This window comes from Acomys minous (assembly GCF_964271855.1).
Source record: "Acomys minous genome assembly, chromosome: 10".
NCBI classification, from domain to species: Eukaryota; Metazoa; Chordata; class Mammalia; order Rodentia; family Muridae; genus Acomys; species Acomys minous.
The window spans coordinates 68,638,643-68,655,577 of NC_140491.1; the positions used below are offsets into that span (position 1 = coordinate 68,638,643).

Below are 16,935 nucleotides of genomic sequence, written 5' to 3' on the forward strand. Positions count from 1 at the left end.
GAGGCAGGGTCTCATTATGCAGCTCCTGATGGCCTGGAACTCAGAGATCTTCCACCTCTGCTCTGCTGCAGGCTATCTGATCACACTGGGGACCCCAAGATCATGGTGCTCACTGGAAAAACCTATTTCTAGTTGTGGTGTGGCTCAACCCTTGCATACAACTTTAATCCAAGAGCTCTGAATATTGTGAACAGGATTAAGTAAAGTCAACCACACATCATGGCCAAGTATACAACCACAAAACACAATGTAAACAGGCTGGAGAGATGGCTCAGCCCTTAGGAACACAGGCTGCTCTTCAGAGGCCCTGGGCTAGTTCCTAACATACACTTGATGTCTCACAACCAACTGTAATTCCAGTTCCAAACTAGCTGACACCCTCCTCTGGCCTCCGTGGGCATGGTATGCACACACATGGTACATAGGAATACACAAAGGGAAAACACCCATAAATATAAAATAATAAATCTTAAAAACAAATCAACTCTCCCTCCCCCAATGTTAACAGTATTAACCCACAGGGAACACAGTGAGGTCTTCCTGTGCCTGGACAAACATTAAGAGAAAGGCAACAAGCCGGGTATGGTGGGACACGCCTTTAAACCCAGCGCTTGGGAGGCAGAGGCAGGCGGATCATTTTGAGTTGGAAGCCAGCCTGTTTCTACAAAGTAAGCCTAGGACTGCTAAGATAACACAAAGAAACCATGTCACGAAAAACTAAAAAAAAAAAAAAAAAAAAAAAGAGAGAGAGAGAAAGGCAACATATTTACAAACAATTTAATAGCACTCTTGAGAGTAGTTTGCCTCAGGTAGGAAACAACATAGACACATTGTTTTGTTTTAGAAGTTACAAAGGTAGTGCTTAAAAATGCCAGCCAGCTGCAGGGGGGGAGGGGGACTCTAAAATCCCCGCAGTAGGGAGGCAGAGGGAGTTCCAGGGCAGTCTAGGATTAAAAAGGGAGCCACAGTCTCCCAACCAGAACCAGAACAGAAATCCAGCAGCTAAGCAGAAGCACTGTCTGACGGGGAACCCCAACAGCTAATAAGCGGGTTCTGTGCAGGGCACTGTCGGCCCGGGCCACGTGAGCGGAGTCCATGTGCAGTACCCGCCCTCCTGTCTGCTCACGCGAAGCAGCCATGCCGCCGCCTCAGTAGCGCCGGTTCATCTTCTTGAACTTCTCGTAGTGGTAGTCGTCTGTGGCCTTCTCGTTAGCAGGACGCTTGCGGTTGGGAGGGGACCCTGAGGAGACAAGAGGCTGCCATGGTGGAACCAGCAGAAACTATTATCCCAAGACAAGGACCTGGCTGGAGTCATCCCGGCCAGCAGCGGCACAGAGGCCACAGAGGGCTTGGGCCTCGCCACAGGGCTCTGACTTCCTCGTGTGGCTGCTCTTCCCGTACTGAACCTTTCAGGCTCGGTCTCTCCTAGCTTCCAGCTTGGGGGCCTCAGAGCCAGGAGGAAGCCCAGCTTGGGAAGGGGAAGGCACACAGCCACGTTCTTGGCAGGGGGCTAGGCCAGCTGCCTTGCGCCCAGGGCCTGAGCCCGGCCCTACCCAGCGTGACCCTGCCTTCACGGGCCACCTGAGTGCTGGCGTGGGCTGTACTCACGTTCAGGCTCTGGCTTCTCTGTGTCACCCACTCGCAAGGGCCGTGCCTTGGGCTCCTCTTTGTTTCTTCGGATGGGTGCATTGAGCTCCTCGTGATAAACTGAACAGAGAAAGAAGGAGGGGCTGTGAGGCAAGAGGTGGGGCTCTGGGGGTGCCAGGGGGGTGCCCAGGGTGTGGGGCGGGCAGGGCGCTCACAGCGGTTGTGCTGCACGTAGTTCACGGCCATGTTGGTGGGCACAAATGACGTCTCGCTATCCTTCTTCTTGTTCTGCTGCTCTGCCAGCAGCCGGGCCTTGGCGTCCTCCGTGGAAATGATGTTTTTTATTTTTGCACTATGGGAAGAGAAAGAGCCCCACCTCATACAAGGCCACCACACCTTGGGAACTGACAAGCAAGGCCAGCCAGTCCCACTGCACAAGGAGCAGCCTGCCCCAGAGCACAGAGCTCTACAGTGCACCATTCTGCCTCCGGCCTTTCCTCCTTTCCTTTCCAGACAGGGTTTCTCTGTGTAGCCCAGGCTGGCCCGGAACGCAGAGATCTACCTGCCTCGGCCTCCCTAGCGCTGGGTTAGTTAAAGCCCTGCACCACACCTAGCTTCCTTTTTGTTTTTTAAGACAAAGTTTGTACTCAGTCCCAGTTGGCCTGGAACGCAAAATCCATGATCTCTTGCCTCAGGCTCCCCAGGGTTCAGATTCCAGTGTGTGCCACCATGCCTGACCCAGTCATCACCTCCCCATGGAACACTTAGCCATGGGAGAACAGATGTGTTCTCTCAGGATAAAGAGAAAATCTTGGAGCCTTACACTGGTAGCGCATGCCTTTAATCCCAGCACTCAGGCGGATCTCTGTGAGTTCAAGGCCAGCCTGGTCTACAAGGCGAGTCCAGGATAGCCAAGGCTACACAGAGAAACCCTGTTTCAAAAAAACAAAAATAAAATCAAAGCTTGCCAGTCCAGAAAGAACCCAGAGTCCACAAGCCCCTAACACCCCACTGTAAGCAATGCTGCCGCCGCCCACTGTGATTGTAGCCCTGTAGGCAAAAGGCAGCTCATGGAGCAGAGGGGGCTGGGCAGCCTGTTACACAGTGCTTGATGGAACTAAACAGAGGGACAGAGGATTTCAATAGAAGGAGTGGTCGTGATGGGTAAGGAGACACTTCAGCCTACAGAAGTCAGGGCCCGAAAGTGTCCTCAGCTGCAGGGACCAGGTGTGTAAGAAACACTCGGAGACAACTTGTCTGAAGGTTTCCTAGGATACTGAGAAGGATCTCTATAACCTTTGTGAGCACGTGTGTGCACACAGGTGAGCGTGCATGTCCTCAGATACAGCTCCTCACGAGCCATGCATCTTGTTTCTTTGAGGCAGGGCCTGCACTGGCCTGGAACTCCCTAGGTAGGCTAGGCTGCATGGACAGTGGTGCTCATGGCTCTAATCCCCAGCTGCCCAGCGTGCCCCAGTACACCTGGCCTTTCTGATGTGGGTGCTGGGGATTGAGCTGAAGTCCTCATGCTCACACAGCTGATGCTTCCCTAACTGAGCATCTGGCCAGGCCTCAGGGCCTTGGGAATGCTAGGCAAGTGCTGTGTGGTCGGTCAGTGGGCTGACTGCAGAGGCGGCGGCTCTTCCCAAGGGCAGGGTGGGAAGACGTACTCTATGCCCAGATCCACCTCAGGGATGCCACTGAGCATCTGGTTGGACAGCATCTCCTCAGTCTTCTTGGCAGAGGAGACGCGGATGTTCTCTGGCAGCTCATAGAGGCAGTCCTCGGCATTCTTGGGCTTGGCCTTCTGTTCCTCCTGCTCCACGATGCCCTTCCTCTTCTTCAGCTCTGTCTCGATGTACTTCATCCTGGAAGAGATCACAGGCTCAGAGGACCAGAACGGCTCTAACAGGCAACAGTTTTTTTTTTAAAAGATTTATTTATTTATTGTGTTTAGTGTGTTCTGCCTGCATGCATGCCTGCATACCAGAAGAGCGCACTGCACCAGACCTCTTTACAGATGGTTGTGAACCACCATGTGGTTGCTGAGCAATGAACTCAGGGCCTTTAGAAAACAAGGCAGTGTTCTTAACCTCTGAGCCATCTCTCCAGCCCCCAGGCAACAGTTTTTTATTTTTTAAAAGATTTATTTATTTATTATTATGTATATAGTGCTCTGCCTGCATGTACATCTGCAGGCCAGAAGAGGGCATCCGGTCACATTATAGATGGTTGTGAGCCACCATGTGGTTGCTGGGAATTGAACTCAGGACCTCTGGAGGAGCAACCAGTGCTCTTAACTGCTAAGCCATCTCTCCAGCCCCCGGCAACTGCTTTTTACATTTTATGTTATCTATGTATGCATGAGAACATGTGTGAAGTCAGAGGACACCTTGGAGGCTGTTGAGCCAGTCTCACACTACCTGACCTCGCTGATCTCAAATCTGAGATCCCCCCATCTTAGTCTTCTCAGTGCTAGAATTACAAACATTTGAGTTTTGAAAATTTCAACTCAAAATATCAATGTATACTGGAGATTACGATAACCAATCTCTTGGTGTGACCATATTCAAGGCTCTTTGAACACAGAAAGGTGGCATTCTCTCTCTGCTTTGTTTTGCTTTTTTTTTTTCAAGCAAAGAGAACTCAGATTTCTTAAGATAAAGGAAAAGTGAGACAGAACTCCTGAGTGGGAAGGTCACATCTTAAAGGCCTCGATGGGAGAGAAGTGGCAAGTTCTTGGGAATCCTTGTTTTGAGGATATATCATCATCAAGAAAGCCAAGGGCTGAGGATGTAGCTAGCATCTGTCCTCCCACAGGAAGTAAGGAGGGAGAGAGGGAGGGAAGGAAATATAAATGCAAACAAAGGTCCACCGTTGAAAGGGCTTTTTAGAGGCTTTCAAAGATCTCAAGCCTGGGGTGGGAGTGGGGGAGGAGACACGGCCAAGGAAGCATGAGAAACGCCACCTGCGCCTGGCTGGGGCTCAACTCCATCCAGTACTTACAGACCACTAGACTCAACGGTACCTACATGTCTGCATCCTCATCCCTCCGGTTGGTTTCAGCAGAAAATGATGTTCCCAGGTGCAGATCTTCCTCTTCACTGACCCTGAGAGAAGGGAGCAGGTCACACTCATTGAGGCCGCATCACACCAGGAAGGTTCAGGACACAACAGAAAATACACGAAAACATACAACCCGGTACGATATGTAAAGAGAAAGAACGCCAGGCACAAACACAAGTAGAACAGCAGCATCAGGGCACCGTGGGGAAAGGGTGAATGCTCTCCTTTGCAAACCTTTCTAATAGTTAAGTTTCTGGCTGTGCATGTGCAAGCCTGCATAAACACGTGGAGGTCAGAGGTTGTGTCGGGGTGCTGTCCTTTGTAGCTGCTCCCCTTTGTCTTTTGAGATGTGTTGGCTCTTACTAGTCCAGAGTGCGTTACTTTGACTAGGTGTGTTGGCCACCAAGTCCCCAGGGTCCACTGTCTACACCCAAATGCTGGCTTAGAAGCACATGCTGCTACACATGGTGTTGACGTGGGTGTCGGGGATCTCATCTCAGGCCCTCCTCTTTACTCACTGCTTTACTCCTTAAATCCACGGGCAAACACTTTTATCACTTGTGTTATTCAGAGAGGGCCTCGTGCCGCCCAGGGCAGCCTTGAACTCCTAATCCTGCCGCTTCCATCTCCTGGGTGCTGAGGCTCTCAGTGTATTATTTTTCTAACTATGTTTTCAGACAAAGCTTCCCCACGTGTTTGGAATATTGAACAAGGTCCTTGGCTCTCGACGCCCCCTTGGGGGTTGTTCCTGATCAGCATACCCTGGGCAAAGCTGTAAGCTCCACGCATGCCCAGGCGGCAGCTGTTTGCACCCAGCTTCCTCCACTTACTTATCTTTGCCCCGCTCCTTCAGTTTCTTCATGTCCACCATGCCGCCTGTCGTCATTTGGTAAGGATCATCCTACAGAAAGCAGACAGCTTAGAGGAAGCATCTAGAACAACAGCAGCTAAGTTAGTGTAACCAGAGGTCAACACTGTGTGTCCTCCTCATCTCTCTCTACCTTATTTTTCTTTCTTCTCTGTATGTGTATGTGCTTGTGTGTGTGTGTTGGTTTTGTGTGCGTCCAGCGTATATACAAGTTTATGTGTACAAATGTGTGCTTGTGGAGTGGAGGCAAAAGGCTAAGTCAGGCATCTGCCTCAATCACTTTCCACCTTAAACTCCAGGGACAGGAGCTTACTGATTTGGGTAGACTGGCTGGCCAGCAGGTGTTAGAGATGCGTCTGTCTCCACCCCACGCCCTGTTAGGGTTATAGATGTATGCCATCACATATGGCTTTTATGTGGGTGCTAGGAGCCTGGCTCAGCAAGAACTTCAGCATTTACCCACAGAGCATTCCCTGCAGTGAGTTTTTGTGCCTTTAAAACCCAGCTATGCCGGGCAGTGATGGCACACGCCTTTAATCCCAGCACTCAGGAGGCAGAGGCAGGCAGATCACTGTGAGTTCAAGGCCAGCCCAGTCTACAAAGAGAGTCCAGGATAGTCAGAGCTGTTACACAAAGAAACCCTGTCTTGAAAAAACAAAATAGAAAAACAAACAAACAAACAAAAAACCCAACAATTCCTCCAACCCTTTGGCTTATAAGCTGAGAGAGGATCTCTTAGCTTGCTTAGTCAGCTACATAGTTCTGCTCTGCCTCTCCAGTGTTGGGATTCTGGGCATAGGCCACCACTTTTTTCATATGGGTGCCAGGCATCCAATCTTGAACCCGTGTGCTTGCACAGCAAGCGCTCCAACTGAGCTATCTCCCTGGCACCTTAAGGAGACAAAGGCAGAGAAGAGCAGCCACAGGGAGGGGCCAATACTCACCACCAGAGTGGTCTCCTCTTGAACCTTCTCTCCCACCAGAAGGGCAGCGGCACTAGCAAAAGAAACCAAAGCAAAACATATGAAGAGAAATGTCACAGGCACAAGGAGGACATCAATGTACTGGCTTGTTTTCTGTCATAAGCTAGAGTTATCTGGGAAGCAGACACTTCAACTGGGAAATGCCTCCATCATGCTGGCCTGTGGGCAAGCCTGTGGGCGTTTCCTCAGCTAATGATAGATGTGGGAAGAGTTAGGTAGTCCCATGCCATGTAAGATAGCTGAGTGTGGGGGCTGGAGAGATGGCTCAGAGGTTAAGAGCACTGACTGCTCTTCCAAACGTCCTAAGTTCAATTTCCAGCAACCACATGGTGGCTCACAACCATCTATAATGAGATCTGGTGCCCTCTTCTGGCCTGCAGGTGTACATGCAGGCAGAGCACTGTATATGTAATCAATACATCTTAAAAGAAATGAAACTGAAGCCCAGGCCTAGCACAGGCTGATCAAGCACACACCACTGAGCTATGCCCGATACTTTGTGTTTTATTTTTGACAGGAGGCCTAACGTGGCTTAGGCAGGCCTTAAACTTGGGATCTTCCTACTTTAGCCTCCTGGGGGGCTGGGACTGGCTTTGTGGCTGCTGAGACATTGTTTCACTCTGTAGCCCCGGCTGCCATCAGACTCACCGAGCTCCCACTGTGTGGGTTTCTCCAGTCTGGAATGAGAGGTGTGAGCCTACTAACACCCACCTAAGTCCATGTGTTAACAAATTACACTACATGCCCAGAGGTGCCCATTATGCAGCCTTCTAAAAAGGTCTTCTGGAAAACAGACAATGTGCCAGGGGCTCACAATATCATGTGAAAACTTTCTTTAAACCAAGGGATAAAAGTATTTATAAAACTGACGACAATCTTCAAAAATAAAAAAGAAACGGGTAGGAAAGAATGTTAAATGCTCAAAAGGGTTACCAGAACATAGAAAGATTATGAATGCTGTCTATCTCTAACTCTGGTTGTTTGTGGCTGTTTTGTTTTTAATATGCACCATGCTATGCAGCCCAGGTTGACCTCAAACTCCCAGCGCTAGTATCACAGGCATGTACCCACAACCAAACTAGGCTATTCTTTCTTTCTTTTTTAAGATTTATTTATTATGTATACATTGTTTTGCCTGTATATAACACCTGCAGGTCAGAAGAGGGCACCAGATCTCATTATCGATGGTTGTGAGCCACCATGTGGTTTCTGGGAATTGAACTCAGGACCTTTGGAAGAGTGCTCTTAACCTCTGAGCCATCTCTCCAGCCCCTATTGTTAATTTCTTGATTACACTTATCTACATTTTCCAAACTCTTATCTGTCAACACGTTGTCAATCGTAATTCATCGGTGCAATTGAAATTTCGCGTGACTTGGGGCAGATCCATAGACCACCAGGCTCGGGGCATGTGGCGGTTAAACATTTGTAAAGAACGTTAGTCCCATCTATGAACAGTGGAAGGTGTATGTCAAGAGAAAGGACTATGTCAAAGGAGAGATTTGTGACAGCGACCCCACCGAGGAAGTCTGTCATCAATGACGCCGTCCCCACTCCATTACCACCCCCCTTGGTACCCACCTCACCCCATTTGGCCTCTTCCTCAAGTTCTGCACCTCTCGGGTTTCTTCCAGTTTTAACCTGGGAGGAAATGAATAAAAAGCGATGTACAGGTTGAGAGACCCTCTGCTGAACTCAAAAGTCAAACTCAGTTCCGAGGATACATCCCTCTGCCGAGTCCCTGGCATGGTGCGTCACCAGCAGTCAGACCCATGGGACCCCAGGGCACCTCTCCCAGCCGCGCGGCAACGGGAAATGCCGCCTTATCCCTCAAGAGCCTCTAAAAGCCAACCACCCTGGCTCCCGGTTAACGGTGTTAGCACAGAGCCGGCCGGTAGCCACTCCCAAGTTCGTCTCCGTCTTCCTGGCTTGTGAAGACCCTATATCCCACACATACCGAACCTCTTCTGATTCTTGTTCATCCTCCTCCGACTCCGAGTCAGGCCGGCGCCGGCGGAAAGTCTTTCCGGTGATCCGCATAGCGGAGCCAGACCCTCCGAGCTGCCACTCGCGTAGTACCTGGAGCCTTTTTCTCTTCCGGCGCGCAGAAGTGTCGTCAGTGGGCCAGCGGCAAGCAGCCCCGCCTCCGACTTGACAGGCCACGCCCCAGACAAGCAGGGCCTCGCCTCAGTAGCACAGCCACTCTCTCCCGGCTCGGAAAAGCAAGGGCAGGTACGACCGAATGGCCACACCCCCCGCCACGCCCCAGCGAAGTGACCACGCTCATCACCGGCATGACAGCCCTGGAACCACACGGCGACGCCCCAGCAGCACGGCCACGCCCCCTACTCCCGGCATGCACGGGCACTCATCACTCGCACAGCCACGCCCCCGGCACCCACGGTACCGCCCCCTGGTGGGCGGTGACCTCTGACACCGCCCCCGACCCTGGCATGCGTTCTTGGTCGTCTGACGGTGAGGAGGTGGGGCGCGGCAGGGTGAGCCCCAAGACTCTGCTCGGAGCCGCTGTGGGCGCGCTTGACTGACAGGCGGCGCGGTTGCGACGGCAGGTGAGTTTCGGACGGCTGCTGCTGCCTGCTGCCGGGGGGCTGGGCCGCTAGAGCAGGGACGGTTGTGCAGCCGCTGCGAGCAGGGAAGGCCTGGTTCTGCCGGGCGGCAGGGCACTAGGGAGAGGTCCGCGTCGCCCACCCTCCCATCGACCGGCTCCCGTGTCCGCCCCGAACCCCCACGGCCCTGGCTTCAGAGCAGGCCGCACGTCTCTTGGAAGGCCAGCGCGAGGCCGTTGGGCTCCGGGGCTCAGAAGTCCACGTTTATTCCTCACGGACAAAAGCTGAGCGCCTTGGCGAGGGTGAATATCAGTCCCGGTGCCAACTGTGCGTACCAGGTTGACCTGCAACCACTGGTCCCCAGGAGGGGTACCAACTGACGTTCAGAGGCCGCTCCAAGGGTGTGAGACCTGGGAATGCCCTTCGAGAGCTTATGATGACTCCTTTGGTCTGGAGGAATGTCGCTCCGCCATTCGCACCTTCCACCCCCCAAGATGTTGCGAGGGTAGTTAGTATTCAAAGGTGTCCATAAACACTTAGGAGATGGATAAATGCATGCGTAATGGCTCACACGGGACTTTTAGGGACTCCTTAATTACTAGTTTCCTCTGGAGCAAAGCGCTTCTTACTGGCACTTAACTTGGGCGGGCTCTGAGCTAAGCATTCTCTTCATCTAATCCCAAGAAGTAAATGCAGTTGGGTCTCTCTTTTAAAAAACAACAAAAACAAACAAACAAACCCGAGGCTACCACCGAGGCTTAGAGAAGTAACCGGTGCCTCAAGTTACACAGCTGGGAGGTGGAGCTGGGGGCAGGGACAGAGCTTTCACAGCTGCAGGGGTTTGCATTGGGGACAGCAGGCTTCTGTGGGGCTTTGCTGCTGCTGTTGCAGCTGGTATTCCAGCTTAGGGGCTGGGGGGAGGGGCCTAGGGTGGGGGAGACTTTTTCTGGACGACTATTCTACAGCAGAGAGGGCATGCCTGCCATGCCTTCCTTGGCTTGTCTCCAGAACAATTTTCTCTGAGGTTGTCATATTCTCCTTAGACTGGGACAAAGAGAAAACTCAGGGTGTCTTGAAACAGCCTTTGGTTTTTGATCAGAGAGGAGTTAAGTATCCAAGCCTCGAGCCCACTAGAGGTTGGTTGATCCATCCTCAGATGGTAGATGGCACTCACTGGACACCATGTCTCTCTTGGCTGAAAAGGAGGCTCCTTGGGAAGCCGGGCGTGGTGGCTCCCACGCACTCCGGAAGCAGAGGCAGGCGGATCGCTGTGAGATCGAGGCCAGCACAGCCAAGGCTACACAGAGAGACCCTGTCTTGAAGGGGGAAAAAAGGCTTCTTGGGATCTGCTGTGTGAACCCAGGGACTTCAGCATGCAACTCTCAGGGGCTCTTAATTTCCCTGCCTAGCTATCCCTAGCCATGCCTTGACCCATTGTCCCTAGGGTACTGGGCCACTCTGGTACCTCCCAGGAAAGAGTTAGAAAGTCAAGAGCATTTCAAGGCAGTCCTCGTTTGAAGATACAGAGAGCCACATCTGATACAAAGACATCGTACCTCTCCCACCCTCCCCGGAGCTTGCCAGGTGATGTCCTCTCCCTGGGCTGAGGCAGATGGAGTTGATTAGCTAAGTACAGCTTGGAGTGTGGCAGCTGGGAATTTGATCTAGGTGCTGGGTGGAGAGATTGCAGCCACTCTGAATCGAGTTCCTGGAAGTGAGACGGCTCCTGAGATGGAGCCTCCAGGAAGGTGGTGGTGGTGGGTGGAGGGGGTGGGGTGGGGGTGGGGGTGGGGGGAGGAGTGGTTCTCTCTTCTAGTACAAAGATGAGTCTCAGGCTTCAGCTTGGCTCATGAGTTGGGATGGGTGCTGACCTCTCTGTGGAGCTGGACGGATTCTCAGGGAGCACTACATCTGGATGGCCACACCATTGCAAGCATTAAAAACAAACAAACAACAACAACAACAACAACAACAACAACAACAAAACGCTTGTTTGAGCAGGCTTTAATCCTAGCACTCGGGTAGCAGAGTAAGGCAGATCTCTGTGCCTAAGAGGCAAGCCTGGTTTACAGAGTAAGTTCCAGGACAGTCAGGGCTACACAGAGAGACCTTGTCTTGGGAAAAAAAAAACACAAATAAGTATTTTTAAAAGACTAATAAGAAAGATGCTGCTGGGTGTGGTGGCACACAAGCCTGTAATCCCAGTACTCAGAAGGCAGAGGCAGGTGGATCACTGTGAGTTCGAGGCCAGCCTGGTCTACAAAGCCAGTCCTGGACAGCCAGGACTACACAGAGAAACCCTGTTTTTAAAACAAACAAACAAACCAAAGAAAGATACTTGTTTGAAGGCCTGGGATATGTCTCAGTTGGTAGAGTTCTTGCCTAACTTGCATGATGCAATCTTCAGCATTGCATAAACCAGGAATACTGCTTCATGCCTCTAATCCCAACCATTGGTCAAACTCAGCTACTTAGAGAATTTGAGACTAGCCTGGGCTACAACTACCTCAACATCAAGAAGGCATTAAAAACAAGTGTGGTGGCGCACGCCTTCAATCCCAGTACTTGGGAGGCAAAGGCAGGCAGACCTCTTGAGTTTGAGGTCAGCTAAGTCTACCAGGGAACTTACTCCTGCTCCCAAGGGAAACCTTCCTTCGGAGCCTCTTCTGAGGATCCTGGACAGATTAGTTCACAGCTCCACACAGTTTCAAGAAGTACAGAACAGGGCCTGAGCCACCCTCTGCTGGGAGCTTTTAGGAGTCAATGAAAAGAAAAGGGCATGGCTGTGGGGCTCTTCCAGGCTGGCACGATTTTTTCTTTCTTTTTCTTTTCTTTCTTTCTTTTTTTTTTTTTTTTTATTAAAACAAAACAAAACAAAACAGGGCCTTCTGTGTAGTCCTGGCTAGAGCAAGGAGGTGGAGATTGGCCCTGTGACCTGCTGGCTGACCCATTTGGGACTTTGGAGCCACCGTCATTTAGAGCACTGGCTGCAGGGCAGGCTCCCTGGATTTGGGACCTGACTGTGGTTCTGGATTTGTGACTCAGCCAGTTACTTGAGGCTCACTTTCCCTACCTTTGGTGATGGATGGGTTGCATCCTGGCTTCTCAGGGCAGTTGTGAGGGTCCTTCCGAGGTCTTCCTTGGGAGAGCTACTAAAGTCGGGCCTGTGGTGGGCGTGGAGACCTGCAGGAAAGGAGTGGAGATGCCACGGAGCTTAAGAGTGAAAGGGATGGGAGATTAGGGAAGTAAGACTGGCACTGGGAGGTGGGCAGTGTCTGGAATTTGGGAGGAGAATGAGAAAAGGAAGGTGCACGTGTCAGCAAGGGGCGTGGCATATGGGGAAGGGGCTGTGGTTGGCCAGTTCGAGGATCTGTGTGAGTGGTGGCTATGGGAACCCGTGTGGGCGGAGGCTCGGCAGCGCCACCTTCGGACCTCAAGGGACAGCGACTCCCTGGGAGGCGAAGGAATATTTCCAGAAGCTCTGGGGAAAGTGATGAGTAACGGGCACCTAGGGGTGCCAGGCCTTCAAGTGAGTGCGCAGGCGTGCTGCCCCTCCTAGGCCCCGCCCCTGCCGCCCCCTGCCGGCTCGCTCTCCTGGCTTGTGCTGCATCTTACCAGGCAGGAGAGGTGGGGTCTTTGCCTCTGTCCGTACTTTCCAGCTCCTGGCCCTGGGGGTGTGGTCTAATGGGTCCCTGAGGGTAGCTGCACAGTGGGAGTTTGCTGTTTTTCAGGGAGCCTGTACCCAGCACCCTGTGCTTTAATGGACCTCCCCTTTTCCCTGTTCAGCCTTTATTGAAGCCAGCTGGCACACCGATGGCTCCTTATCAGCTCTGTCCTCCCCCTCACTGTGTGGCCTCAAGCAAGAGGCTTTGCTCTTCTGTGGCAAGTGAAGCTGCCGTCCCTGTCTGAGAGGGACACTTGAGCTTTAGTGAAACAGTGAGCTTTCATTCTCCTACCGTCACTGGTTATTGGCTCTTTTTCTTTATCTTACATATCTGCATTTCCTGGTGTCACTGTTGCTGACTCATGGAAAGTAAGCACAGACACCCTGGCCCCTTTATGCCCAAGTATCTCAAGCAGAGACTGAGGACATCGTCGTCATCGTCATACACAGCCAGAGAATGGTCGTTCTCTTGCAAACCTTTATAGTAACCATTCTCCAAGGCTGCTGTGACAAAGTGCTTCAGGCGGGACCCTTCAACAGCAGAAAGTAATGTCTCAAGTTCCTGAGGTTGGAGCTCAAGATGAGGTGGCTTTAGGGTTTAGAGAGCACCTTCTCTTCCATTGCCACCTGACAGTTTCCATTGCGTCTTTGTGTCTCAGTCTCAAAGGTGTAAGTCCCACTAGGTCCACCACAGAGACCTAATTTTTACTTAATTATCTCTCTAAAGTCCTTACTTCCAAATACCCATCTACGCTAGGGTGCTGGTGCTCAGGAGGTCAACGTAGGAGTTTGGGAGGTAGGGTGGAGCAGTGCACCTGTTATCAGTGCTGGGTGGGTGGGTGGGGGTGCTCAGTAGAACAGTGCTGGTCCAGCAAGCCTGATGACCTGAGATCAGTCATTAGAACTCATGAAACACCTGGGTATGTGGCGTATGCCTATAATCCTGGCACTGGAGATGGCGAGAGTTGGGGGTTCACTGGCCAGCCAGAGTAGCTTATTCAATGAGCTTGAGGTTCTGTGAGAGAAACTGTCTCAAGAAACAAGGTAGACCCCTGGCTTCCACACACATAAGCATACATGCACGCACCCCCCCCAAGGTAAAGTCTTAAAAATACTATTATCTAATGTGTAGTCCATACACTAGCTTGCTAATTGTTCAGTGGTGTTCCCCCCCTTCTTTTAAAGAGAAGAGGACCACCCTTGCCCTCCCTTGCTTTCCTTTTCCCTTCTCTGTAGTTTTGGTTTCACTTTTTGTTTGGGCATTAAAGGCACGTGTCATCATGCTCTTGTTTTCTTTTTGTTTGTTTGATTGTTTTTGAGACAGGGTTTCTCTGTGTAGCCTGGACTGTCCTGGAACTCACTCTGTAGACCAGACTCGCCTAGAATTCAAAGATCTGCCTACCCCTCTGTCTCTGAAGTTCTGGGACTAAAGATGTGCACTACCATCACCAGGCTGTTTTGTGTGTGTAGGTGTTATTTATTTATTTATTTTTATTATTTTTATTTTATTGGTTTGGAGACAGGGTTACACTGTGTATCCTGACTAGAATTCCTTTCTGTAGATGAAACTGGTCTCAAAGTCAGAGTGTTACCTGCCTCTGCCCTCCCCCAACCCATGGGGATTAAAGACATATGCTACCATACCTGGCTTACTTTTATTTATCTATTTGTTTATTTATTGTGTGTGTGTTTGCATATATCTCTCTGTGTGTGTGTACACTATTGGAGAAGTAGGCAAGGTATTCCTCTGGAGCTGGAGTGATAGGTGCCTGTGAGCCACTGTTGTGAATCTTAGGAACTGAACTCAGGCCCTCTGGAAAAGCAAAAAGTGTTCTTAGTGGCTAAGCTATATCTCCAGATTCGGTTTGTTTGTTTACTTATTTGTGAATTTATTTATTTATGTCTGAGGCAGCATCTCACCATGTATCTTGGCTGGCCTGGAACATGTTATATAAACCCAGCTGGCATTGAACTCACAGAGATGGTCCTGCCTCTGCTACCCAAATGCTGGGATTAAGGGCGTGTACCATTATATCCAGTTTACACAGTGCTGGGACTCAAGCCTAGGGCTTCATGCATGCCAGACAAGCACTGTGCCAGTTGAGCCAGGTCCCTGCCCTTCTCCTCCTCTTCTTCCTTCTCTTCCTCCTCCTCCTCCTCCTCCTCCTCTCCTCCTCTTCCTCCTCCTCCTCCTCCTCCTCCTCCTCTTCTTCTTCTTCTTCTTCTTCTTCTTCTTCTTCTTCTTCTTCTTCTTTTAAAGAAAAGACCCTTCTCTCTAGCTCAGATAAACCTGGGACTCAAAATCCTCCTGCCTCAGCACCCCAAGTGCTGGGATAATAGGTATGTGCCATCACAGGTGGGGTTACTCTCTCTCTCATTTAAAGTGCATTGTGTGCACTGTGGATGGCATGCCCATGCTCCAGAACCAAATACCATAGCAGCATCCAGCAGGTGCCAGCAACTGGTGCAGTGGGCCAGGGTCGTCCTGTAAGGTCCTTGAACTAAGCAATGCTGATGTGACCCATAAAGGCCAAGCTACTTATATCTGCTCATTTGGAAAGTTTGATAGCGGACTTAGAGCCAGGTTCTGTGTGGACAATTCCGACCGCGGTGAAGCTGGTGCCATCCAAGTAGCCAGGTGCTTGGTCATGGACAAACTTACTGAAGCCGCTCCTGTCTCTTCCTAGCATAGATTCTGAGGCTTGTTATCCATTGAGCTTTTTTCTCCCATGGGGTCTGGGGCAAGAAGGTCATGAGTTTGAAACCAGCCTGAAACTTACAGCGAATTCTAGGCCTGCCTGGCCTATATAGTAAGACTTTGTGTGGGGGAAAAAAATAGGCTTGCATTGTGGTTCTGTTCTGACCACCAAGGCCATAACCAGGCTCCCCGTTCCTCAACCCATCCCTCTGGAATGATGGCACATGTGACAGAGACACTAAAGCCCCACCTCTGCCCAAAATAGCACTGAGCCAGTCCCAGCAGGTACTTGCCCTCTGAACTGACCAACAAAACCTGGCTTCAAGTAAGGTTTAGAATTTAGAACTTTGAACCCTGTTGTTGTCATGTGGCCATTTTAAAAATTATCTTCTAACTACCCCTCCCTCTTTGAACTGCCCACATCCGGGAGACTGTGGTCCACCCTAGGAAGCAGGGGCAGTGGCAACTCCAGTTAACTAGGTGGTGTCGTAGCCCCCGGTGGCTGAAGACTTGGTGATCAGAGCAGCTCAGGGTTTTGGAAAGGCTTAAAAGGTGACCTGGGGGACTCGGTGGGATGCATGGAGGGGCCAGGGCGTCTTGTCCAGTTCTATAGCTGTCCTAGAAGTGGGATGTCACTGTCCAGGAATGCCAGGCCTGTGGAACCCCAGACAGCCCACACTGCATGGCCTCCCCAGGAGCTATGGGATGTTTTCAACTGGGAGTGATGTTAAAGTAGATTCTATTGGAAATGCTTTGTTCGCCCGCAGGGACCTTGCTGAAGGCTTTTACTGCAGAGCGCCTCAGAGCTGCTCACTGTCAACAGAATGCACACGCTGGCTGCCTCCTGCGGGTGCCGTTGACTCAGGTGGGTCCCACCTCCTCTACTTGCCTCCAGAGCCCACACCCTGGGGACCCACGTAGTGCAGCAACAGAACTGACTCCCATGGTCGTCCTCTGACCACACACATGCTGTTGCTTGTACACACACACTCTAAATAGAAATTAAGCTAACAAATCAGAGAGAGAGAGAGAGAGAGAGAGAGAGAGAGCGCACTCAAAAGTGAGCAAGTGCCGGGTGTGGTGGCTCACGCCTTTAATCCCAGCACTCCCAGCACTCGGGAGGCAGAGGCAGGCGGATCGCTGTGAGTTCGAGGCCAGCCTGGTCTACAAAGTGAGTCCAGGATGCCCAAGGCTACACAGAAAAACCCTGTCTCGGAAAAAAAAAAAAGTGAGCAAGTAAGCAAGGCCTGAAACCTGTGGACCTGGTGAGACTTGAGACAAGAAGGAACCAGCTCCTGCTCTGTACTGCTAGGGTTGTCACAGCAGCTTAGGCGACAGGGAGGGCTTTTACTGGGCTGGTGCAGTGGCTGGCACCATCAGCACGGTGTCTCACATTCTGCCTGGCTGACCCTGTGCGTGGAAAGGGGACATGCTGTGTCCACTGGTTGGACCAGGGGACGGCACCCTGGTTGTCAATAAGGGCCCTCTTGGCTCCACGTGCA

At 51.3% G+C, this 16,935-nt stretch overlaps 2 protein-coding genes across 6 annotated transcripts in view; one reads left to right on the forward strand and one right to left on the reverse strand.

Moving 5' to 3' along the window:
- Positions 1–763: 763 nt before the first annotated feature.
- On the reverse strand, positions 764–8,617 carry LOC311607452 (splicing factor C9orf78 homolog). Of its 2 annotated transcripts, none has more exons than XM_084799148.1 (9): positions 8,462–8,617; positions 8,086–8,145; positions 6,466–6,517; positions 5,484–5,554; positions 4,620–4,697; positions 3,258–3,455; positions 1,803–1,939; positions 1,609–1,707; positions 764–1,240 (listed from the first exon to the last, which is right to left on the reverse strand). In XM_084799148.1, the coding sequence occupies exons 1-9, from the start codon at positions 8,542–8,544 to the stop codon at positions 1,149–1,151; spliced, it is 870 nt and encodes a 289-aa protein (XP_084655274.1). In that variant the 5' UTR covers positions 8,545–8,617; the 3' UTR covers positions 764–1,148. The 2 variants fall into 2 exon arrangements, with proteins under 2 accessions (XP_084655274.1, XP_084655275.1); XM_084799149.1 differs by having other exon boundaries at positions 8,091–8,145; positions 8,462–8,503.
- Positions 8,618–8,979: 362 nt separating this feature from the next.
- Positions 8,980–16,935, forward strand: part of USP20 (ubiquitin specific peptidase 20) — a 33,137-nt gene continuing 25,181 nt past the window's right edge. Inside the window, exons 1-2 of one of the 4 annotated variants that reach the window (XM_084799944.1) lie at positions 8,980–9,074; positions 16,201–16,298. The gene's annotated coding sequence lies outside the window, so the exon portion shown is untranslated. Of the gene's footprint in view, positions 9,075–12,503; positions 12,601–15,831; positions 15,986–16,200; positions 16,299–16,935 lie in introns of those variants that run through there. The other 3 variants (XM_084799946.1, XM_084799945.1, XM_084799947.1) reach the window with 3 other exon arrangements.

Coding starts and splice junctions, on each gene's coding strand:
- LOC311607452 (XM_084799148.1), bottom strand. CDS start 8,544: ATGCGGATCACCGGAAAGACTTTCCGCCGGCGCCGGCCTGACTCGGAG. Junction 4,698..5,483: donor AAGGAGCGGGGCAAAGATAA/GTAAGTGGAGGA, acceptor CCCTTCTCTCAG/GGTCAGTGAAGAGGAAGATC. Junction 1,708..1,802: donor CTACGTGCAGCACAACCGCT/GTGAGCGCCCTG, acceptor TTCTCTGTTCAG/TTTATCACGAGGAGCTCAAT.